General features: G+C 38.1%; 2 protein-coding genes across 4 annotated transcripts in view; one reads left to right on the plus strand and one right to left on the minus strand.

Moving 5' to 3' along the window:
* Positions 1-26,337, plus strand: part of TNNI3K (TNNI3 interacting kinase) — a 314,607-nt gene that overhangs the window by 215,195 nt on the left and 73,075 nt on the right. For 2 of the 3 annotated variants that reach the window (XM_080652368.1, XM_080652369.1), the window contains one exon: positions 14,306-14,415. In XM_080652368.1, coding sequence (XP_080508494.1) covers positions 14,306-14,415 — 110 coding nt within the window. Of the gene's footprint in view, positions 1-14,305; positions 14,416-24,560; positions 24,727-26,337 lie in introns of all 3 variants that reach the window. The other variant, XR_013959750.1, reaches the window with a different exon arrangement.
* LRRC53 (leucine rich repeat containing 53) lies at positions 19,561-22,679 on the minus strand (the record flags this gene model as incomplete). The annotated part of the gene is given in 4 exon segments (XM_080657057.1): positions 19,561-19,734; positions 19,736-19,764; positions 19,767-20,013; positions 20,017-22,679. Coding segments are annotated over 4 exon segments (2,406 nt in total). The 5' UTR covers positions 21,973-22,679.

The raw sequence follows: 26,337 nt of genomic DNA on the forward strand, positions 1-26,337 counted from the left end.
AAACACTTTTTCCCTAAAAAAAAAATGAGTGTTCTTGGTGGGTTGGCAAGTGAGAGGTAAATAAAGAATCTCAAATTGTTTTAAGATGTATGCCCAATCCAAAAAACATAATGACCTAATTCTGTGATTTCAGACATAGGCACACCAAAGTGTAGGTATATTTTATTAACGTTTAGTGCTTCGACTTATCTGTTGTTAATAAAACAAGCAAATGACTATCGCCATGTGACATGTAGGTACAAATAAGTGGACAGTGCAATACTTATCTTTTGATATTAGATTTCAAACGTGCCTTTTTATTGTGAATGGCGGGGTGAGCTGAAAGTAGCAACACATAAAAATAACCTGTCAAGAAGAGAATTATTTTCCTAACAATTTTATATTACATATATGGATACAGCCCAAAAATGGAGCTTTGTAGGTGAGCCTAATATTGTTGATAATATACTATGTCCATGTAGGTGGTAGAGGTAGGGAATTCAATTACAGGATTTGAGGTTTAAAGTAAATTTTATTTGCATCTGTCTCGTCACTGTGTCTGGGTGTCTTTCATGTCTTGTCACAGTGTTTACTTACTTGTGTCCACTATTAGGCTGGAAAGTACTTAAGGACTTTGCATCCCCAAAACCAAGTGTACATGAAAAGTTGTTTTCAAATTAAACCATAAATACATTTTAAATAAATTATATTGTAAGCGCCTAGTGGCCAGCCTATCACCATATATCAGAAGAATAAAGTCAAAAGTGATCTTAGGGAAAGACGAATCTTACAAAAGTGTATACTCATAAGGTAAAGCCTTAACCAGAATCACAATAATGATTAGCACTCATGTACAGAGCAAAAGCCACATTTTAAATTTTCTTTTCAAGGTACCGTTCCCCTTAGTACCATATATTCTTTCATTACATTCTGCATAGTGTCTAACAGAGAGCTTTTCACAAATTATGTGGTCTGTACATAGTTATTGAGGACAATAATTATTTAATTGTCATCTCTCTATATATACTTTTTCATGGTTCCAAATGAAGATATTTACCATTATTATAGTGTGAATGTAGAACTCTCTTTTGAATTAAACCAACATTGCCATTTGTAATGTCTTGCTCTGACCCACTGCTATCTCTTTACCCCTTAGAATTTTCATTCTGATCAAGACCAGCGACTATAGTAAAAAATGCACTTATTCTAAAGAATCCAGAAATGCTAGACATATTGTGGCATTTTTCATTAGAAAGAGATACATCTTCCTCCCTCTCATCTCCTTTGGCATTTCATTCATATATTCATGTTGATTTTATATACTAAATACATCTAAATTTATTCACTACTTACCCCATCCACCACCATCTTAGCTCAAGCCACCATCTTTACCATTTATACTGTGATAATCTTTTTAAAAAATAAAGTTTATTAAAGTATAATTTATATACAGTAAATTTTATCATTTTAAGATGACAGTTAAATGAGTTTTAATAAATATATACAGTTGTATATCCACAAATACGATCACAAGATAGTGCATTTCTATCACTTCCAACAGTTCCCTGGTGCCTCCTTGCCTCTTAATCCACTTTTCCACCTCCAGCCCCTGGCAACCACTAAACTCATTTCTGTGCTTATAGGTTTACATTTTCCAGAATGTCATATAAATGGAATTATGTGGTTGCATTCCTCAGTAATTAATTCTTTTTTATTCCTGTGTGATATTCCATTGTGCTTATGCATTGACAAGTTGATGATCATTTGAGTTATTCTCACTTTGGGGCTATCCTATCTAATAAAGAGGGAATATGCTAATTGACCCTCACGCCCTCGCAAAGATGGTGGCACCCACAGCCAATAAGAGGGGAATATGCTAATTGACTGCCCCGCCCTCAAAGATGGCAGCACCCACAGCCAATAAGGAGAGAATATGATAATTGACTGCCCCGCTCTCAAAGATGGCGGCACCCACAGACACAAGATGGCGGCACCCAGTCCCCTCAGCCCTGCCTGCCTCTGGAGTCCCCCAGTCCCCTCAGCCCCCCAGCCACCCAGGGCCAGCCCGAGGCATAGATAAGCCTCAGATGTCAGCTGCCCAGCCACCCAGGGCCTCCTGAGGCTCAGGTAACCATGGCTAGCCGAGACTTGCACTGCTGGCAGTGGCAGCAGCAGAGTTGTGATGGGGCATTGCCTTCTCCTGATCACCAGGTCGCCTCCCACTCCTAAGAGCTCCTGGGGCCTGGTGCATGAAAATTCATACACTGGAGCAGGGGGTCCCTCAGCCCAGCCTGCCCACTCTCATAGTCCGGGAGCTCTTGGGGGATGTCTGACTGCCACGGAGGCAGGAGAGGCTCTCACCACCGCCACTGCACTCGCCAACCATGAGCCCAGCTTCTGGCTAAGTGACGCTCCCCCTGTGGAAGCACACTGACCACCAGGGGGCAGCCCCTGTGTTGAGTGTCTACCCCTGGTGGTCAGTGCATGTCATAGTAACCAGTCGTTCCACTGTTTGGTTTATTTGCATATTAGCCTTTTATTATATAAGATTGCTAAAACCACTCAAGTCTTTGCATGGATGTTTCACTACTCTTAGGTAAATACATGAGATGGGTTACTAGATCTTATGGTAAGCGTTTTTCCAAGGTGTTTGTGCCATTATGGTTTCCCACCAGCAGTATATGAGAATTTCAGCTGCTCCATATCCTTGCCAGCACTTTTTAATTATTTATTTAAGATAAAATATTTGTCACTAGAGTAAGTGTATAATGCTATATCATTGTGTTATTGTTTTATATTTCTCTAATAACTCATGATGTTGATAATATTTTCATGTGTTTATTTGCTGTTCACATCTCTTTATTCAGTAAAGGGTTTCTTCAAATTGCCTTATTATTTAGCTGTAAGGGTTCTTAGGTTGCAGGTAGAACTCTTTCATCTGCTATGTTTTTTTGCAAGTATTTTTCAGTAGTCTGTGGCTTACCTTCCCATTTTCTTAGCAATATCTTTTAAATAGCTCAATTTTTTAATTTCAATAAAATCTACTTCACCAATAATTAAGTCAACTTTTTTGTGTATCCTAACTAAAATATTCCTGTCTCACCCATGGGCACAAAGATTTCTCCTTATGTTTTGTTATAGAAAACTTATAGGTTTAAGTTTTATATTTGCAAGATTGCATTTCTTTTAAAAAAATTGTACAAGGTATTGGTTGAGTTTGTTATTCTTTTTTAATATATTTTATTGATTTTTTTTATAGAGAGGAAGGGAGAGGGATAGAGAGCCAGAAACATCGATGAGAGAGAAACATTGACCAGCTGCCTCCTGCACACCCCCTACTGGGGATGTGCCTGCAACCAGGCTACATGCCCTTGAGTGGAATCGAACCTGGGACCCTTCAGTCCACAGGCCGATGCTCTATCCACTGAGCCAAACCAGTTAGGGCTGTTATTCTTTTGTTAATTTACTGGTTTGTTTTTTATATACATTTCCAATTTTTCAGCATGATCAGTTGAAAAAAATGTCTCCATCCATTAAGTATGTTTGGTACCTTTTTTAAAATCAATTGGCCAGATCTATGTGTATCTATTTCTGGACTCCATTGATATGTCTACCTTTATACCACTACCAGACTATTGATAGATTATAATAAGTCTTAAAATTCAATATGAACCCTCCAACTTTGTTCTTCTTTGTTAAAATTGCTTTGGGTAAGTCTATGTTTTCTACTTTTCATGTAAATGTTAGAATCAATTTTCTATTTCTACCAAAATACACACACACACAACCATGCTGGAATTTTGATTGGATTGCATTGAATTTATAGGTCAATATGGGTAAAATTGACAACTTAGACATATTGAATCTTCCAAATGATAAACATGGTGTATCTCTCCATTCATTAGGTCTTAATTTCTGTCATCAGTGTGTTTTAGTTTTTATCATACAAACCTTGCACATATTTTAGACCTATTTCTAAGTATTTTGTTTCTTAATTATGTCACTATTTTTTAGAGTTATCCTATGACTTCCCATGTTCTTAGGATTAAATCTCAAAATTCTTAATATGCCCTGCAAGACTCTAACCTTGCTTGTATCATTTAACTTCCCCAGCTCCAGTGACTCTTGCCTTCTCTTGTTGCCTTCAATATATTGCCCTTTTGCAGTTTCCTTAATAATTCAGTTAATGATGACACCACAAAGATTGCTCTGAGTATTAAATGAGATGATGCTTGTGACTGAATTTTGTCAATTGAAAACTCTGCAAATGTAAGAAGAAAGATAAGGGCAAAGGGTAATACAGGGTTAAGGTTTCCTAGGATTCTATACTTGAGTGGAACTCATTCTCCAAGAAGCCCATATAGACACTAAAAGTCACTTTGGCTCTTCTCTTTCCTTATTTCTTTTCCTTCTCTCCTCCCTCCCTCTCTTCTTTCCTTTCTTCATTTTCCTCCACTTTGCTTATTTTCAGTCTCACTTTCTAAATATTTCAAATCTATACACTTACCGCCCTCTTTACTGCTACTTTCTATTTCATATGCAGAATACTGCACAGTATCATACATGGCATCCTTGTCTCCAGTTTTGCTCAGCATTTTTTCCCCACCAACTGCCATTCTATAACTAGATTTAGCTTTCTAAAAACTCAAATTTGATCATCTGGCTTCCCTTCTTAAAATCTCTAATTTTTTTCTTTGCTCTTAAGATAAAAACAAAATTCCTAAAAACAATCCACATAATTATGCCCCTGCTTTCCTCCCCCCATCTCCCTGCTGCCACTTGCAGCCTCTCCAGCCACATTTCTATTTCATTTCCCCAACATGCCCCATTTCCTCTCATGTCCATGTCATTTGTCAGAGATACTCTTCCCCTTTTTTCATCATACTAACTCCAATTTACTTTAGGTCTTCAATATTACTTCTTCCAAAAACATCTTTCTTCATTCTTCAGTATTGACTTAAGCTCAGTCTCCTCCCTGCCCTCAGTCATCATTTATCATAGTATTTACATTTCACTCATACAGTTTTGTTGTTTTCTCTACTCTTTATTATACTTTGCAAATTAAAAAATGAATATTTTAAAGAGATGGAGATTCCCTCTCTCGTGTACCCACAGAAACATTTATTGTTTTTGGAGGAGAATATTACGTAATAGAACAGTTAAAAGTCTTGCCTAAGAATAACCGATTCCAATATCCCAGATATTGGAATTTATAGTACGTTATTAGAAAGAGAGTGCGCCTATGATAGATGCTGCATTTTTAAAAGTGGGACAGTGGCCATGCATCAAGAAATGAGACTGTTAATATCATTGCAGTGGTTAGGCAATCTAGCATATGTTTAGCAATAAATCATGTGAAGCATCACATTCAGTATAAGCTGCATATTAGCCATTTACCATGAGGAACAAATCCATGACTACAATGTGGGACAGCATTATCAATTACAGTAATAGCAACATTACACATGGCTCACCCTCCTGGATATGGCAGAATCCTATCTCCTGGGAGAAATATAAAAGTAGGGCACAAATATTAGCATTGACTCTTCGGCAAGTAATGGATATGCATTCAGAAAAACTTGTATTTGGAGTCTCTTTTACATAGTATATCTTTAACTTAACCTTATAATTCCAGGTTTAGAAAGAACTATGCCCACACGGCCAGCACACGAAGCAGGCAAATGTTCTACACAGCACAGTGTGATGAACAGGAAATCACATGCTCTGACACAATGGGGCAGGGGCTCACATCTCCAGCCAAATAGCACCATGAAGGAGCATAGAGTGCCTGCTTACTGTTACCATATCAACTAATTTCTGTGTATTTGTTTAAAAATTTAAAGATGTTAGAATGTTGGCCACTAACTCAATTCTTAAGGAAACATTCTCCAGGCTAACAGTGTATGGGCTAACGAATATTTGCGTAATGTATAAGAGCATGAATCTTGTGACCTCATGGAAGCTACTTACACAAGCTGTAGTTCAGTACTTCAGTTTCTTTCTTTTTAAAGTGGTTATAATAATGGGACCTACCCCAAGGGGTTTGAATGGTGGCTGGCATTAGTAAACACTCAATAAATAAGTATTAGCTATTATTATTATTGTCTTTAGGTGATCAATAAGTACTCCTCTGGCCAAGAACGGTCCTAGAATAAAAGGAAAACAAAAAGGAATAGGGCATTGCCAGGCCCTCATAGTACAGAGAAGGCCCAACTGTATTGAAGCACAGTGTGCTTACGATGCTCCCTGGAGGGTCTCCTGCCCAGACTGGTGGTGGCAAAAGGATAATCAGGGAAGGATTCTGAGAGCATCTGATACCTGAACTCCATCTTTAAAAGATGAGTACTAATTCAATAAGTAAATAGTGGGGAGATAGAGAAGATGTCCCAGCAGAAAACAGCATGGGCGAGGTGCAGGGTAGGAGAGAGCCACAAATACAGTCAAACCTCGGTTCTCCAATGTCTCCCATCTTGAACAATTCAGTTCTTGACTAAATTTTGTTCACAGGAAAAATGTCTTGGTTGTGGAACAAAATTAGGTTCTCTTTCTGACAACCCTTTCGTGCTGATACATCAGCTTGACAAAAAGCATCCCTTAGGCAACTAAGGACAGAATGTGAGTCATTTTACCACTAAACTTCCTGTTTTAATATCACAGGAAATTATGCTGTGAATATTTTTGTGGGTTTGTTTGTTTTTGTTTTTTTGTGTTGTTTTTTTGCTTTACTTGCTGGTGAATGGATGACTAGCACAATTTTAAAACATAAGGAGACCAGCAAGAGTGCTACTGTTGCTAAGGTCGTGAAAGAAACAATGATCACAGGCAATTGAAGAGTTAAAAAAAAAAAAAAAAAACTGTTGTTGCTTTGGATAAAGGAAAAGCAATTAGCCAGTGATAGCATTCCTGAGACAGTGATATGTGAACAAGCCAGATACTGCACACTGACCTCCTGAAAGACACCCCTGAACCCAGTGCTGAGAGTGATTCCTTTAAGGCTACTAGGAGATGGTTCATAAATTTAAGAAAAGAAGTACTTGTTTATAGGTTAAACAGTATAGTAAACATGTACTGTATATAAGAAAGGTTAAAACATGGAATCATTAGGGGGTCCAGAACAGTGGTCGGCAAACCGTGGCTTGTGAGCCAGATGCGGTTCGTGAGCCGCCATTTGCTGCTCTGTTGACTAATGAGTTTGCCGACCACTGTCATATACTACCCTTTACCTACCTCTTTGCACACAATATGCCACAATTGCCTAATCCTCACAGCTTCCAACTACACGGTAACATTTAGTCTAGATTCTAGAACATTCATTCCATTTACAGTATTTCTAATGGGAAAAAATAATTTGGTTTTTTAATAAATCGCTTCTCGAATGGCCTTCCAGAATGAATTAAGTTTGAGAAAAAAGGTTCCACTGTAATACAACAGGGATGAATCAGAGAATAAAAGGGAATCAGTAGCAAGACTTGCTGTAAATGTAAAACTAGAGCCAGATGGCGGAAGGGCCTTGTGTGTCAACAATGAAAGACACTGTAGGATTTTAAGTAGGGTAATAGTACAATTATATTATTATTTTTTAAATGTTGCAAAGCAAAAGCTGGATTGGAGAGATTCAAAGCATAGGCAAGGAAGTCAAGTAATAAAGAAGAGGATGTATAAAACCTTAACTAGAGTAGTGGCTTTGGAAGAGAAAGGAGAGGTTGAATTCAGGAGGTGGGAGCTGATGGATTGAGGTGGGAGCACATTGGGGGAGGGGAGGTGGAAGAAGTCAAAGATGACTTACAGACTTCTGGCTTAGCCAGCAGGGGCATGACAAATATAGAAGAGAGCAAATTTGTGAGAGAAATGATTAGATTAGAAGGAGAAGGAGCCAATGTCTGAAGCCAAGCAGAAAGGAAAGAACCAGGCAAAATAAAAAAGGAGCTAGTATGACCTGGCAAACAAGAGCTGTCCTGGATACTCATCAGAGAAAGAAACCAACACCTGCCTCTCCAATTTGATTTCTCTCCTGGGCCTGTCACTCCTGATATGTCATGAAAAACTAAAGAAGAAATCTGGGATGAATTAATCCATCAATATAAATTTTATCCAATCCATTTTCTTCTAACCAGGTAACCAATTTTGCAGATCACTTTCAGATTAGAGTTTGGGGCCAAAGAAGAGAGCCTCTGTTTTCCTTTTGTTTTCCTGTGTGGTGCCAGCTGGTTCACGAGGAGACGCAACTCCGTGCCCTGGGATTCCTTAATGCCAGGCTCTAAGTCTGCGATGTGACAGCAAATTAAGAACATCTGCCAATTTATTCTAGCCAGATTTGGGTGAGACTTCATATTGAGACTTTAACTCAGAGTTGCAAACTGCAGTCCGGGAACCAAATATGGCTTGCAGAAGTTTTTATGTCTCACATATGGCTTTAAAAAATATGAATCGAAGTACATTTAGAGATGCAGTTATGTCATAGGTCTCATATTTATAGCCATTTGCTACCCCTGCTTAAATATTAGATGATTATGTTCTTCTCCATATATAATTAGAATTCAAAAACATCCTGCATATAATAACCTCAAAAGGCATAAGCACACTGATGATGTGGACTGTGTGCTGTCAAGTTATAGGAAAAGAGGAGTGAGCTAAAGTTCTGAAATCTTATGTTTGCTGTGCTAACCCTTATCAGTTTTTCACTGAGAAGAGCGGAGCCAGCCAATAACTACACAGATCAAATCGGTCCAATGGATGGTGATATTCCTGTGAATATAGCTGATATTAACATCCCAATACTTCATTACACTGACAAAGATTGCAATGAGAACAGACAATGGTGCAAATTAATCTATTCTTCTGACAGTCTGTAATGAGAATGGGATGTGGTTTAAAAAATTAAGCCATTCTTAGTACAATCTCAAGATTGCAATCTCATGGTCTCTCTCAGATGCTCTACGCTCTGGTGATACATCATTGAAAAGTGTCAGTTTAACAAAGAATGTCTTCGCTCTTGCTGAGACGGTAGAATGCATGTGCTTTGTTTCACCACACCCTGCCCATTAAAAACAATGAAGTTGAATCAATTGTGTTTTTTATAACACATGTACACACAATCCAAATTGGAAAAAACAACAACATTCTGGCAATTTTATCTTAGTCAAAACTTGGAAACAAAACATGGTACTTTATTGCTCTCCTTTTTAAAATATGAATGCCTAGATTTCCTTTTATAAAACATATGAGAATAAGAGATCAGTTACTTGCCCTAACTGGTTTGGCTCAGTGGATAGAGCATCAGCCAGTGGACTGAAGGGTCCCAGGTTCGATTCCAGTCAAGGGTATGTACCTTGGTTGCGGGCACATCCCCAGCAGGGGGTGTGCAGGAGGCAGCTGGTCGATGTTTCTCTCTCATCGATGTTTCTGGCTCTCTATCCCTCTCCCTTCCTCTCTGTAAAAAAATCAATAAAATATATATCTTTTTAAAAAGAGATAAATTACTTTAGGAATTCAAAATCTAGTACCAATTTATCCATAAGCAATGTATAGCTAATTAAGTTCATCATGAAGAGCTGCATAGTCATCCTCCCCACAATGGCTGTGGTTTGTAGCCTTGTAATTCACAGTAACTCAATGCAATGTTTTACTTGGTGTTCATGCCCCAAGAAAACCCCAAAAGGAACTAAGATTTCTGGTCTAGACAGGACAGAAAACATACAACAGTTCTCTAGGTTCAGGATAAAAGGAATCAGAAAGACCCTTAGAGATGTGGGTAATAATTATAGCAACAACAACAGCTAACCCTTATTGGGAACCAACAATGTGTCAGATGCTTTATGTACTCTGTCTCTTCTAATTCTAAGGGTACCCAGTGGTTTGGGTCCTATTTGGGTAAGATATATGCTCAGTGTCACATGCAAGTAAGAGGTATAGCCAAGATTTAAGTGCATGGCTCCCTATCCCCAAAGCCCATGCTTGTCACCATTACACTATGCCCTTTCATCTTTAAATATCTAGAAATTAATACTCACAGAGGCAAATTAGCTTAATTAGGATCTCCCAGAAAGTTAAAAGTAAAGCCAGACTAGAAATTAGGCCTCCACATTTTCTTGTTAAAGGCATTTCTTAATAGTCACACTGCTTCAGTTTATGGAAGCCCCTCCTCCCCAAAGGCTTTGAACAAAAGATAGTTATTGTGTATTAAATATGCTGCCAAATCTCAATAACTGACCTAATTATATTGTAAGTTGATATTAAACTAAACATTATATTCATTCTGCAATGTTTCTTGGTGAATAGGAATTATTCTCGGTCCTAAAAATACATAACAATGAGCAAAATATTAATTGGCATTAATCCTTCATCTTCACTTGTTTGTATAAATACTGTTTGCTGACTTATATTTACCATGATCTATATTATTTCCAGTGAACCCTTATTTTGAACTATCTCATTTATTGATTCATTCGGTGCATATTTATTGAATGCCTTCTAATTGTCTGTCACTGTGCTGAGCACAGGAGATACCGTGGTGAAAACCCACAGTCACTGACCTCAAGAAACTTGTGATTTATTTGCAGAGGCAAACAAGTGAAGAGGTAATGAAGTGTAAAGCATTATGTGCCATTGTAGCACAGGGTGGTGTGGCAGGACATAGGCAGGATACCCAGGAGAGATCATCTAAACTATGACTTAAGTGACAGTAGAAGTAATGCAAGAAAAGAGGGAAGGGAAGAGGACTCCAGGAAAAAGAAATCACATTTCACAAGTGAACCATGAAAAGCAGAGGACAAATCCAGTAACTCATTTCTTCATTAATTAAGCATCTATTTACCATATTTTATTGAAAAGTGTAACACTTTATTTTTTTCTTAGCCTACTATCATTCACATAGAATGTTCAATACATTTTGTCACATGAATAAATGAATGAAGGTTATCACACGTTATGCCTAATGCCTGGTCTCTTCTTCACTGGCCCCTTTTGAAAGACAACACTGGCAATCTCCATTCATAGCTTTGCTTTTCTTGATAACATTTTGATTGAAAAAACACTGAAGCACTGGAATCCACAGATTGACAGCAGTGCTGTGTAAACCCTTGAGGCTGACTCACAAAATTGTGTTTAATTCAACCTCTTTGGGGATAATGGGAGTGGGAGACAACGATGCTCTAGAATTGTGCTGTCTGATATGGATGTCATCAGACACACATGACTATTTAAATTTATATTAATCAAAATTAAATTAAATTAAAATGTCAGCTTCTCAGTTACACTAGCCATATTTTTATGTGCCTAATAGCCACATGCTACCATCGTAAACGGCACAGAATAGCATTTTCATCATTGCAAAACGTTCTATTCAACAGCCCTACTCTAGAAGCTAGATTGTAAGCTTTACTAAACCATTGATAATTATTTCAGGGTAGTGCTGATGAAAGAATAGGCACTCATTACAAAGTTATTGATATTTTTAATGTAGCTTTATTCCCTTTTAATAGCAAAGTTTTCTTTGTGAAAGTAGAAACCAACATTTACATAAATCATTTAACATATTTCATGTAGCAATCAAGGTGAGATATGATTAATGGCCTTACAGTAACTTTTCTGAATCTGGAATACCAGAAAATTTCCCAGCTGTTAGTGTAGCATGGCCACTTAGGCAAGACTGACTGAGCAATCTCAAAGGTGACAAATTTCAATCCCATGACCCCTCATGTAGCATTGCCTACTTTATGGCGGAGGGGCTAATGAGTAGCACCACTGCCAAGAGTGCGTAAAGCAAAAGGGAGAAGGAGATGCCAAGGCCTTGCAGAATCTACTTTGAATAATGAAGAATTAAATATCATTCATCTTAAACTGATTTTCCAGACGCAGTGCCAAGAAGCAAACAAGTAACTTTATATACTTGATATTAGAGTCTAAAAGAGTTTCAGAGGAGACGTTTGGCACCTGCATCTGAGTTTAACACACTTTATGAATAGTCCCTCCCCACCCATTAGGATGTGTATAATTAGTTTAAATATGTGCACTACACTGGTTTATGTGCTTATAGTTGCTCCAGCTCAACAATTTCCAAATGGTCATCAGTTTGTTTGCTTATTTATTTACCACATTCCAAAAATAATGAAAAATAGTCAAGAGTAGCCGATGGAAGGAGCCTAACATGCCTAGTTTTTTGTAACACAAAAGACACATTTTATGTCATGTTAAGTTTGCTGCATATGATCTGATTGTCCTTTTTTTCCCCTCAGTGTTAGCAACCATAACTCTATCTGATAGTGCTAGAAATTGTGGGCAAATGTGACAGTGCAACTATTCTACAAAGGAATTGGAGAGAAAAGAGGAAATGAAATTTTTGACTGCCCTCTACCTGAAACCATTGTATGATTAGAACAGCTGTTGCAATGAAATATTAAAATGGTAGGCAGGTAAAGGGCATGAACTAAAATTTTAAAGACAAATAATAAATGTTTGGGAAAATATTAAGCCTTATATTTATCAAAGAACAAAATTTAAACGACAGCAAATGAGCTGACATATTTACCTCTCATATTAGCAGAATCTATCATAAAGTGAGAAAACCTAATTCTGGTGCAGGTATAATAAAAACCTTCTTATACACTTGGTATTGAATTTATAAAATAGCACAATTATTCAGGAAAACAATTTAACAGGATGTATTAAAAGTCTTTAGTTATCCTCTTAGATATATTAATTTCACCTCTCAAAATATCATAAGTAATCTCTGAAATCAAGAAAGTCATATTGAAAAGATATTCTTTGAAGTGTTTGCAGCCAAATTTAAGCAATCTAAAATTGAGGAATGATTAAGCAAATCACACTAAATGTAGAGTCATTAAAAATATGTTAACATGGAGTTTTAATAACATTGAAAATGCTTATATTTAATTTAAGGGGAAAAGTATTACATAATTGTATATTAGCCATAAGCTCAATTATATAAATATTATATAAGATGTATTCAAAATATTTTAGCACTTGTTTCCTCTGAATAAAATTTTATCCTTTCTAATTCTCTTTATTTTCTAAAATTCTACAAAGAATAAGTATAAATTTTACATTTGGCAAAATTAGATACCAATTCTGACTGACCCATAAATAGTAAGTTATGCTGCATATAATTTCACTAGATCAAATCTATAAACAGAATTTAATTGGAAAAAACTGAGGTAGAGAAGTAGTGGGTGAGGTCAGACCTCAAGGTACTAAGATATAGACAGATGCTTATGACATCACAATCCAGAAGACAGGAAGCAGCAATGCCCTGGATCTTTAGCTTCCCACTGGTGCAAAGCAATTTTTCTAAGGAATAAAAAGAGCTTCATGTGTTGTTCACAAAGTGTTTTCAATGTGAAGTGGCTGAAGAGAGCATGGAATCTGGAACTATGGGCTACAGCAACTACTAGTTATACTTAATTTTTTTCTAAATTAAAAACTTGTTACATACACATACACACCACACATAACAGTAACACATGCCATGCCTTGCTCAGTTCTTAGGGGGATTGGAAGAGCTTATGTCTTGTCTATAAATACCATGATGCCTGATACAAAATTTATTTAATAAAAGTAGCTATAAGCTTGGTTTCCAAGAGAGTAGAGAAATCACTGGTTGCAGAACAGAAAAATAATTAGCAATCAGTAATCTGCAGCAAAGTCCCAAGAATCATAACACAGTAATGGGGAGTTCAAGATGAGCAATATTCAGAAATCCAAACAGGCAGGCAGCACTAGGGAGTTCAATCAATGAGTGGTATTAGCTAAAAAGATGAATCTGAAGTCTCTGATATTTTTAATATCTATAAATACTAAAAATTAAAATCCTAACATTCTTGTAACCAGTCATGGGATTTGAGCTTAAAAAATAACCTATATTGCCCAAGTTATTCAAAGTGCAAAGTTCAGTGGCACCCCATTGCTATGTATAGAGAAAGCTTGTTAGCCTGAGATTTATGGCATTGTATAGTCTGGTCCAATCTGCCTTTCAGTTGTTATTTCCTATAACATCATGTATGCACCCTATCCTTCAAACACACACACTCAATCACTTGCTATCTGCATGTTCCTTTGTATGCTCCTTTGCTCCTGTTCATATTCCTTCTGCCCAATATTTGTTGACTGAGCAACCAAATGAATGAATTTATAAAGATACACTTTTAGTATCAAATTATCCAATGTTTTGTTTACCTTTTTAAAAAATTATAGAATTCTTTTTTATTCTCTCCTGACGCTGTACAGATTGATCCTTGATCATTGTTGCCTGTTCATGTGTCTTGAAATGAATATGTGAGCTTCAAAACTGATGTGATCCTTTGGTTTGCAGCGGCGGCAGCGGCAGACATGGCTTACCACCACATCAGACCTCCCATTGGCTATTCGATTCCCAAGCCCATCTCATCTCTGCTGATGCGAGGGTGGAATGCATGTCCTGAAGTGAGTCATTTCTATTTCCTCCTAGAAAATGTGTTATGGTCAAAATCTGTCACAAATAGTGTAACACCAAAGTCTTCTTTCAGGGTGTATTTTAAGGCTGTTGAGGCAGGAAGACTGATCTGCCTTCTGCTCTTTCATCACTAATTGCCTCAAGAAGTCTGAGTAGCTCATATTTGTTGCTGCTGCTCTCTGATTTTGAAATGTTTCTCACAACTGATGAGTAAAAGAAAAATCAGGGGATGACAGATGACTCACACCCTCATCTCAGCTGCAATTTTATTAACTATGCTTCAGCCACATTTAGTCATTTTCTGAAAAAACAAGCTTAGCCCGAGACGCAGGCCTTGGGGCAGAGGCCTCGGGACAAGAGGGCCTTACAGCCCTGGGTCCAGGAGGAGGCAGCAGGCTGGCCCTAGTCCTTCTCTGAGTGGCTGTGATAAAGTGGTTAAGAGCATAGAGTTAGAGTTCAAATGAAGGGATTGATATTATGGAAGGAATAAGTAAAATATGGTCATTTTAAAATATGATCATTGATCTAAGAGAGTAGGAGGAAATAGTCACATAGCCCCAGAATGAATTCGCAGACCATCTGTCTGCAGGAAAGGATTCTTATTTGTACTAGGCCGACTGATGTCTACTTTGTCCTCAGAGACTGACAAAGGAGGAGATTCCACAACTTCTCTCCTGAGAGCAGTTTAGTACAGTGTCTAAGAGTCCCCCTGACAGTCAGTTTTGTTGTCGATTGAAATCCTTGTGTCTAGACGTCAGTCACATTGATTCTTCTGAATGGAGAGAATTAGTTCACATTCTTCACAATGGAGCTCCGTATACAGAAAGGCCTAACAGCCCTTATTCATCCAGCTCCAACCACCCTAGTTATTTCTGTCTTTTTCTTATAGGTCTTTGTTTCTGATCCTTTCCAGGCACTTTATCTCTCTTTGACAAAGAAAGGAGCAGAAAAAGAGAGGGAGACTATTGTTATCTCAGAAAGCATCTCACTGTAGGATAAATAGAAGAAGCCCCAGTCCAGATGTTAGGAAGGAGAAAGCACCTTTCCTATTCATTTTCAAAAGGCAAAACCCAGACCAAGTCCATACTCAATCCCACAAGTGCACAGAGAACTCTTATGAAGAAAAATGAAGATTATTATGGGACATGAATTGAGTATCTCAGAAGAAATAACCTCTACTCCTGACCACTTAATCTGACAGATTACGTATTTATTTGTGTAGAATCTTTTCTCACTACCAAAATGTTAGCTTCATAAAATCATGGTCTTGTTTTTGTTTGTTCATTTTGTTTTGTTTGCTGTTACAATCTCAGCACCCAGAACCATACCTAGTAGATGCTCAAAAACATTTGTTGAGTAAATGAATGAATATCACTATTGGTTATCAGTGCCTCCAATCATCTCACCTGGACTTTGATGTTCAGAAAAACATGTCTTAAAAATTGTATGACTTAAGATAATTTGGGATAAGCTTTCCTTGTCTCTCCATATGAACTTTAGGTATATTTTCTAGAAATAAATATGCCAGGTACCTCATCCAGAATTTCCTTCTCTATGTGGGATGTGAGCTCTTCCAAGGTGTACCATAAAATAATAGTCCAGGGGATCCCTTTTGCTTTTATGAACTGACTTTTTTCACGATTATAGGTAAGGGGCATATGGAAGTTTTAATTTGGAGATAAAAGCCAGTCATTGGAAGCTTCTAGAAGTATTTTGGGGGGTAGAATGGATGCCTAAGTAACAGATTGGGAAATGATAAAAAGAACCAGAATGGGGCCAAAAGAGGGTATATGCACTAACACACACACACACACATTCACAGTAAGAGACCAAAAATCAAGTACTTAGTGGAAATGTTTTATTGCTAAGCAGTGAAGACTTTCAAGCATAGGTCTGGGCTCTGGGAATGAGGATCAGGGAAGAGAATAGGGAGAAAGCAGAGTAGGAAGTCAAAGTCACTAATTGGCAGCATCTGAGCTTGTTACTCAGGTGGACTCTGGCTTGGTTGTAGTATCCACCTCAGCATTATGAAATTCATCTTCTTCTGTATGTGACATGCCTGAGTCATCATTACATGGCCCAGCACAGTCTTCACCATGTCAGTGGGCTGATAGTGAGGAAAAAGGGAACAATGGGCTAGTTTTCATTCTTTCCTTCAACAATTATTTATTGAGTCTCTACTGTATGCTGCCCTAGGAATAGGTATTGGGGTTCCATGGAGATGTGCTCTCAATGGAGTTCAAGGCCTAGTGGTCAAATGGAGATTAACCAGATAAGCATGTTAACATTTTTTTAGGTACAAGCTAAGATAGAGGAAAAAAGATTAGAGGAGAATATACACTAACGAATACTAGCAAGTGGGGAACACAGAGCTAGTGCAGGTCAGATAAGGCTCCCTGGAAGAAACCACATTTGAGCTGAGATCATAAACATAAATAGGAGTTTTATCAATAAAGTGTTTGGTGAAAGATAAAAAACAGTCCCCAAAAAGAGAACATGTGCAAATTTGTTGTGAGAATACACCAGGGAGAGACTCAGTTATTGAAACCTTGTAGCCACTGAGGGGTTAAGTCTTATACCAGGCACCATATGAAACAATTCATCTTTAGATCTAAGACACTAACATCATGCTGTCCTGGTCATTATTTTTTAGATTATCAACATCACTCATTTTTTCTCTTATGTCCATTTTTGCCTCAATTCTTGAGTTTGAAGCGCCTTATTGTTTTCATATGTGTGTCTTCTTAGTGAAGACCCATAAAGATAAAACATAATCAAGATCCATAAAGATAAAAGAAAATGAGAATGCCAGCCGATTGGAGTTGGGAAATGCTTACTGAAAAACAGTGAGAGGTGGGAGAAAGTCCTCATAGCAAAATGGGATCAGATTTCAGAAAGCCTTGGAAACCTGAATAGGAAATCTGGACATGAAATTATCGGCACGTATATTTTTGTCTCGAAAGCAGTGAAGAAATATGATAAAAAAGTCATTTTTTAAAAAATTCATCTGAGTTTGGTATGAAAGATTTATTCATTTGAAGAAGTGTATGTAGTTCCATAGCAAGGCAGGCACTGCATTACCTGCTAATGTGCTTTGGAAGAGCTAAGCATTTTTTCTTCACGTGTGGGCTGCATATTACATGCTCCCGAGTACCCTGGCATGTTTGTTAAAACGAAGATTCTGGGTCCCTCTTCTAAATCTACCGAATCAAAATCTCTGCCATGGAGTGGGAACTTGCATTTTAACAAGCACCCCAGGTAATTTGTGCCCCATAAAGACAAAGAATGAGTGGGCTGAACGGAAGCATAAGACACTGAAGTCAGAGCATACAGCAGACCTTTGTAATCCAGTTGATTACAACACAAAGACTACAATGGTTACCATGGGGATTCAGAAGCAGGGGGAAACCTGAGAACTACTTCAAAGGAGACATAACATCATAAGGAGGTGAAAGACTGGACTTAGGAAATGGAAGAGAGCAAAGAGTCTAAGCACTGTCATCCCGGACTTCTGAGAGGCTGCCAGGGACCAGAGCACTCATTAGGCCCATTGATATCAGGGATATTGTGGGCAGTGAGAGGAGAACAAAACCAAGGGCTCTGCATTAAGGTGAAAGTGCTTAAAAATATAAGCAAAGGAAAAAGGAAAGATAGCTAACAAGGAAAAAAATAACCCGTTCTACACAACCGAGGGAGCTGCCAATCAGAATAAAGTTATTGGGCAAGAAGTCAGCAGAGACGCTCCTCTCACCTTAAAGGTGCTTAACAAAATGAAGTGGGAACAGGGGAGGCAGAGAGATGGCCCAGGATGGAAGCTCAAGCAGAGAGTCGGAACAAAAATAGAGGGGAGAGGAGTTGGAAGTTATAACCAAGAAAATTTTGGATCCCGGGAGAAAAGAGCAAGAAGAGAGATCATAAGGTTAGGAACTTCCAAAATAAGAAAATTGTCATTTGCTGGCAGTTTTGAATAGGAAAGAAAACAGAAGGTAGGTGGGGCATGTAAGCATTATTTCCATTGTTCTAATCATCTTGTAAGCTTTATAATATTGCCAACTGTTAGACATAGAGACCTAAACAGATACAGAGGTGAGAAGGGAGTTAGTTGCCTTTGCAACCTTCTTTTTCCCCCAGTATGAAGTGTAAAATAGTCTATGCCTTGACGATATGCTTTCAACAGTTTACTGGGATATTTGAGTACCCCTCTATCTTTTAAATAAATGTGGCATTGAATGAGAGATGCTTATTCTGCCATTACTTTTAAATCTAATATTTATAAGCACATTTAATTTCTGTGCATAAGAAGTACTCACACCAAACAATAGTGGCATGCTAAATTAAAGAAATCAAACCTTGAAAGCTTATATGTTAATGGGTTATTTAGTTTTCAAAATCTTAATAACAATTGGCAATAAAGCCCCTTAAAATTCCTTTTGTTCAGGACCCATTGTGTTGATCTTGAAGCTCCATTTGTTCTTCTAAAATGATTGAAGCCAAGATCTCCACCTAGTGGATTTATAGGATTTTACAGAAATCCTTAAGTGTTTTTGTTGTTTTTTTTTGTTTTGTTTTCTCTTAGAGAATTAACAGGTTTTAAAGACTTCTACTTAAGACCTACCATAATTGTCAACAGAACAGTCACCAATAGCTGAAATATACCAATATGCATATCAGCGAGACTACAGTTAATAAGCAAAGCTCAGTTTTTATTTTCATACCACAATTAGGAAAGCAGATCAGGCACAAATATGAATATATAATCATCTCTGTAGAAAGCAATATTGTAATACCACTAATTGAGATGTGTATAGTAATTTCCATAAAATAAACATCAAGGGTAAATCTGCTCGAGTACTTTAATCTTTCATTTGCTTAAGCTTTTTTTAAAAATTCTCTTTTTTTTTCCCAGGACTAGGCTATACTTTTCCTTCCCATTTTTCCCATTCCTTAGAGAAGAAAACTCAATTAATTGTGTTAAACACATCTTGTGGCTCCATCTTTGATTTTTGCATTCTATTCAACCATGTACTTTTACTTCATTGATAACAGAGTTACTGAGGATTTTTTTTTCTCTCCAAAATAATGTATTTGAAATGCATACAAAGGCTGGGGATGTTTGCGTGTCCTTTTGAAGAAAGCTAAGGTAGAACATGATTATTATTTGTGTTATTTTGTTCACTTTGTTCTGCCTCCAAAGGTGATGTATTCGCATATTCTGCAGATGGTAGATACAGTGTGTGTTTTAGAGCAGAGTTTTCAGCTTCATTTCTTCTTCTAGGAATTAGAGGCACCTCATTTTCTGCCTCAAAACTAAATGTCTTTTAACTGTGGTAAGAGGGACGTGCTTCATGTGTCTCCCCTGTCACTGCGCCTTCTCTGGGTGCACTGTTATCTTTATCTGGATGAATTTTCTGAGCCTGTCTCAAACCGTGCATGTTACTATTTATTTGAAGATCTGTTTCACTAGGAGGTAGTCTATTTTTGGTTTCATGGGAACTCGTGATCCTCAAATCCTCAGCTATAATTGTCATCTCAACAGAACTTGAACCATGTAATGTAAGAGTTTGACTTTTTCCATTTTCCCAAGTTTGCTACTTTTCTTTTGTGGTGCTTTTTAAGGTATTCTGTCTGGTCTGAATTAACAAACTAGAATTTGCCTTGCTTTTATCATGCATTTTCCCCTCCTCTTTCCCTCCTATTTTTATCTCTGGCGCTTCGGTGCCATCATCTCTGGGCAATGCATGTGTGCGGTCAGTGTCTTTTTTGCTACTATTGGGTAGATGCCAAATGCCTTGAGTTCTGAGAGATGTGCCGACATCCTTGGGAAGTTCTAGTCTATTTTGGTACCAAACTGAATTTGTCTTCATAAATGTTAGGTTGTCCTTGGATTGTGTTTGGGGAATGAGAGCAGAATCATACGTTTCTGTTTTAGGAAGTATTTTTTCTATATCAGTTCCCTCATCCATAACACAACTCTCCATCATCTGATGTGATATTTGGGGTTTTGTCAGTAACGTTTTTCCTTCGTTTCCCAGTTGTTCATTACTTGAGTGTTGCACTGCATGTTGTAACATTTGATTTTCATCGGCAGTATGTTCCGTGGAAGTGTCAGTCTTGTGGACACCGACAAGTTGAGCTTGATGCTCTGAGGACAAAGAAACCTGGTTTAGTTCCCTGGTCACAGATGTGTCCTGCTCTGTGTGCTCCATGGGGTCTGCTGCCCCTTGCTCGGCAGCCCCCCTGGGATGGCCAGATGCTAAAAGATCACTTCCTGTATTTTCCGGAGAAGCTGGTAAATAACCAGAAGCTACCAATTTGAGGTGAGTGGCACCCTCCATTTGCTCAGTTGAGAATGGAGAGTGTGCGTGCCTGTGTTCAGCTGCCTGGGGTGTGAGCCCAGGCACTGTTACAGGGCTTCCAGCAGGAATGGGACCAGGAGGCTGACAGTCACCTTCCATGGAGCTCTGGGGGACCACAGATAAGCTGTTAGCATGGAGCAGAGGAGCCTTTTTGGTGTGTTTATGGTAACAGGGGGTCTGATTCGGGGCCTGTTGCAGAGGCAGCCTCTTTGAGGTGACTGCAACATACTCGTTATTCTCTGACTGGTGGGGGAAATCTGCAGAGGACAGAAGGTTTATTTTGGCTCCTTTCTCAGAAGCTTTGGATAGTGTATTAGGAGGTAACAGTGCTTGTTTGCATTTCTTTGGGAGTTCCGGCAAGGACTTTTCTGGATGGACTCTGACTTTTCTAAAAGGGTGTAAATTTAATTTGATCCTTAAATTTTGCTTTTTAATTTTCCCTCTGGGTTCAGATTGATCGCTTCTCTTTTTTTTCGGAATCTGTGCATCAGTTAACCAACTTCTTCCTTCCATTCTCTCTCGGGGACTGCTAGATTTTTTGAGATTCAAGTTGGTCAGGTGGTTACTTTGAATTTTCTGCTGTTTTGAATGGGTTGATGCTTCGGTTGACATCACCAACCTATTTTTTTCAACTAAACCAGGATTACTACCAGGATCATGGGAGCTAACATTCTTAGGGGAATATGTTTTCTTGATATTTGTCGATAACCCTGATAACTCCATGTTATCTTCACTCATAAGGAATTTTTCTATGGCTCTATAAATTTGGATTTGCTCTTTCTCAGACTTTGAATGTTCTCGATGATTTGGCTTCCTTTCTTTTGCATAATCATTAAATTGGTCATAGGGCACATATTTGCAGATAAGAGAATTGTTTGGCTGAAAATACTTAGGCCTGCTCCGTTTTAACAGTTCACAAGGACCATCGTATTTTGACCTATGTTTTTGTAAGATCTTTTGTACATAGTGTCCCTCAGGCTCACAAGGCTTGGATGATGAGCTTGTAATAAAATGTCGCTGCCTATGAGGTTTTAAGCCATTGTCTCCTTTTTCTATTGGAGGTTGCCATGACTCATTTGTTAAATGCTTTTCAGGACTTTCTCTTGCCAAGGCTGAAGCGGATGTTGCATATCTTCTACTAAATATGTCACTGCTGATATCTGCGGAACAATAAATGCAGGAATTTAACATTGAGCAGAGTTTTATGACCCAACTAAACAGATGCTTAGAAACCTTAACTGAGGTGTAAAAATTATTCCTCTGATTATGGCAATTCTTGAATATGTTCTAATTTAACCAAGCCCACAAAGGACATATGGCAATTTGGTGTGTTTGCAATGGCATTCTCTATGGTCACATTTTAATCAGTTGGGATGCTGACTTAAAAGCTGTGGAATTAGAAATAAAAATGTTCAGAGTTGTACATCTTTTAATTAGTTGTTAAGTTAGTTTTAAATATGAATAATACTTAAATCTTAAATCCTTTTCAACTAGCCATAGTAAGTTTCTTTTCTGCATTCATTTCTCAGTTAGAACGAAATATTAGAAAAAATGTAATACAATATTGAGTAGTGTTGAGTTTTAAGTTTCAGCAACAAAAGAAAAATACTTGTGATCCTCTTGGACTTATCAAAGACTGATTAATATCCCAACACTTAATGCAGTATTCACTAAATATTTGTTATGTGAATAATAATTTTAGAATATGGCCTGATCTGTGTTACAAAAATCCCTGCCTGAGACTTTTACATGGTGCAGGTTAATGACACATGTTAAATAATATTAATGACAAAAACATTACTAAGAGTCAAGCATTGTGCTAAATATTGGACATTCATTATCTCATTTCATAATCAAGAGAATCTTAATCCATTGGACAAATCCTATTAACCTATCACTTTTACAAATAAAGAAAAAAGAAAAGCTTAGAGAGGTTGAATGTTTTCTGCCAGTCACATGTCAACTTAATGATATGGGCACAACTGGACCCCGGTCTGTCTGACTCTAAACCCTATCCTCTTAACCACAGTGCATATTAAGTTTAAAATTACATCTTATCAGTATACTTTTTCAATTTTGTGAAATTGTTTGTTTTATACAGAGGAAGAAAGAAGTATTTCTGTTCACTGATAGAAAGGGGGTGTGAACTATACCTCAGACTAGCATCTAATACCAAAGGTCTGCCTTCAGCTTCCTGGGTGACCTTGGAGAAGCCACTTACTGTCTGGATATCAGAAGATGAGACTAGATGGGAACTTTATGTGGATATAACTTTATGCGGTGTAAAATTTATGTGGGTATAAAATTATTCCGGAGAAAGAGTTTGTAGCCTTTATCAGATTCTAACAAGAGTTCTACGACTCAGAGATAAATATGAAGAACTATTTAACTAGATCCTCTCTAAAGTCTCCTCTACCCCTGGAGAAGGCACCATCAGAGTGATGCTGCCTCTTCCTGAGGTCTGCTCTGGGACAGGGATGGCTTGGTTGTTTTCTCCTCAAATACCTGTCCTCTCCAGCATTCGTACAAGGCTTGGCATTGTAACAGGATTTCAAATCTTTCTGAAAAGTAATCATATTGGTTTGGCCAACCAGTGGTATCTGTGTGAAACAGGGGACTGGGTGTTAAATGGTTAAGGGACCATATTCCCTTTGAGGTATGATTTTCCCACAGAGAAGTTAAGGCCTTGGGCAAAGCTAAAATGAAACATATGGCTAAGGTATGATTCTATCAAAAGGCTAAGAGCTTATTTTCTTTATAAAATAAACCAATCTGATCTGATTTTTATGGCAGATGTTTCTTTCCTCAGCCATTCCTCTTTTGAGTCAAATCATCAGTCCCCAGAAACTAGTAAAAACTAGAATCTGGAAATGCAATGGAATAAATTCACACCCTGCCTTATGCTGCACATGAAATAACATCCAGTTTTATTTCTTTTCCCATTGTCCCCAAATCCATCCTTAGGCCCAGATCCCCGTGGCAGGAATTTCTTGGTGCACCGAGTACCTTGTCATTCAGATTCTGAGAGAAAGCTCTGCTTGTTGTAAACCAATTCAGATAAATGACAGGAGCCTCTTTACAGAGCAGCTGTCAAAGTTTTCACTGCTGAGCCTGAAAGCATCGCCTTACTATTCAGGAAGAAAAAGGAAGACATTTAATTCATTGCCTCCACCTAAATATTGACATCGCCCATGTACAGTGGGGAGATGTCACGGCCAGATTCGCTTGGCTCCCAACATGGGACAATGAATTAAGTCCTGACTTTGCCTGGACTGGGAAGTTATCATTGCTGACAGCTCAGCAAGCAAAGTATGTGTCTTGACATCATTCCTGAAATGAATCACTAGCATGAGAAGGCCCATTCTTCTAACATGTCATGCTCTGGGAAGGTTGCTTACTGCAGAATTGGCATTATAGCTCGAAGGATGTTGGAATGGAAGCCAATATTCAGCCTCCCATAAATCTTAACAGCACTATTGCTATTTAAAAGGGTTCCTTTATTTTTTTTTAACATCGTTAGGTATTGGATCAAAAAGTTCTCTTTACAACAGGCACAGGAAGTACTCTCAGCTGCTGTGCGGGTGGGGAGTTTTCTCACCACAAACACACATGCATGCACACACACGCATGCACAAACACATACACATGCATGCATGCAGGCACACACATGCATACATGCATGCACAAACACATACATATATGCACACATGTACAGACATGCAGTTTTTTTTAGAAAAGGAATAGACTGGTGCTACATTGATTTTTATTCTCCTGTTAAGGAAATTCAAAGAGCCTACCTGCTTCAGAGGAATTTAAATGGAGTGGGATTTTCTCAAACAAGACAACTCACCTATTGTTCGTGTTACGTGCCGTGGGAGCCTCTGAGCTTGGACTTCCCCAGGCTCGAGGTCCCTTAGATTTTCAGCTCTCTCTGGACAATATCTTGTAAGTAAACCTGCTTCATTAAAAACTGCCGTGTTCCCAGGAGGCGCTGAACATCCTGACTGCAGCAATCTGCCACCGAGGCCAACGAAAGTGCTGTCGGCCTCCTGATCCTTCCCTTTCGGGTTTCTAAATGGTTCATCAAGGGCTGTGGACTCGGAGGTCAGTGATGCTTGATGGCTGCTTCCCTGTAAAGGTGGCATTTCCCTTCTGGACCCCACAATGGACATGACCTTTATCTTGTTTTCCTGAGTTAAGTGGCAGTTACAGTATCCCTTAGCGTGGTAATTTCTTGCCTCATGAGCACACAGGGATTCACCAAAGGTTCTGCAACAAAGCTTTTCTGATGTGTGTTCATTTGCTTTGCCTTGTTGGAGTTTCCAGTTAAATACAACTAAGCCTAGGCAAGTGAGACCAACAGCCCCTGCGACAAATAGAGAGACCATTAAAAGATAACATCATAGGAAGAAACATAGAAATCACCAAATGTGGAATCCACAGATATCAAGGTCAATGGCCTAAAGGGCATCTGAATGGATGGGAGATCTATCACCATGTGGAAAAATGTCAGTTCAGACAAAGGTGATATTATTGATAAGTTCTGTTTTCTCATTTGGATCTTTACTTTGTGTCTATTTAAAATGATAAAAAACAATACCATTTGGAATGCCTTTGGTAGAAAAAAAGGCTTTTTAAAATATATATTTTTTTATTGATTTCAGAGAGGGAGAGAGAGATAGAAACATCAATGATGAGAGAGAATCGTTGATCGGCTGCCTCCTGCACGGCCCACACTGGGGATCAAGCCCACAACCCAGGAATGTGCCCTGACGGGGAATTAAACTGTAACCTCCTGGTTCATAGGTCGATGTTCAACCACCGAGCTATGCTGGCAGGGCAAAAAATAAAATAAAAAGGCTTTTTACATGGACTGAAATTCACTTGATTTAAATAATTCCTGCATTATAATTATTTTCCTGCCTGTGGAAACCAGTTTAATTCCAAATTTCCTATTTCTCAATCCCACAGCCAATCTCTAAAGTAGTCCACATTAAGGATATACCCTGAAGTGATCATATACCATGATCTCCTCCTCAAAAAGAAAGTTTGAGTCTACATGGTATTGTTGTATTTTGAGCACCCCTAAAGACTCACCCCTAGCTCAGAATACCTTCATTGGCTTCCAATTACAAAAGGCCAAACTATTTTTCAAACTCTTCAATTTATTCATCTTAAAATGTACTTCTAAGCCTTTGTGTATGCTCTTGGTGATGCTTGTGATACTTTCTCCTACCTCTGTTTATTTGAATTTTAGTTACCCTTTAGAATCTAAATCAATACCTCCAAAAGTATTGATATATTTTCTATTTTTTAATCTTGCAAAAATCCCTCCCTTCTATGAATGTCCACAACAAAATGATTAACATCTAAGTTAGAAAGCCTAGAACTATCGTTTCTTGTCCTATATAGGTATAGCTTATCCTCTGAATAAAATTTTAAAGTTGATGTTTTAACATCATTAGGTGTTGGATCACAAACCTAATCACAAGTGTGGAGTCTAACCTGCTTCTCCCTTACTGTTTCCGATCTCAGCAAATGGCATCATCAACCACC

This window comes from Plecotus auritus, assembly GCF_963455305.1.
Source record: "Plecotus auritus genome assembly, chromosome: 2".
Lineage (NCBI taxonomy): Eukaryota > Metazoa > Chordata > Mammalia > Chiroptera > Vespertilionidae > Plecotus > Plecotus auritus.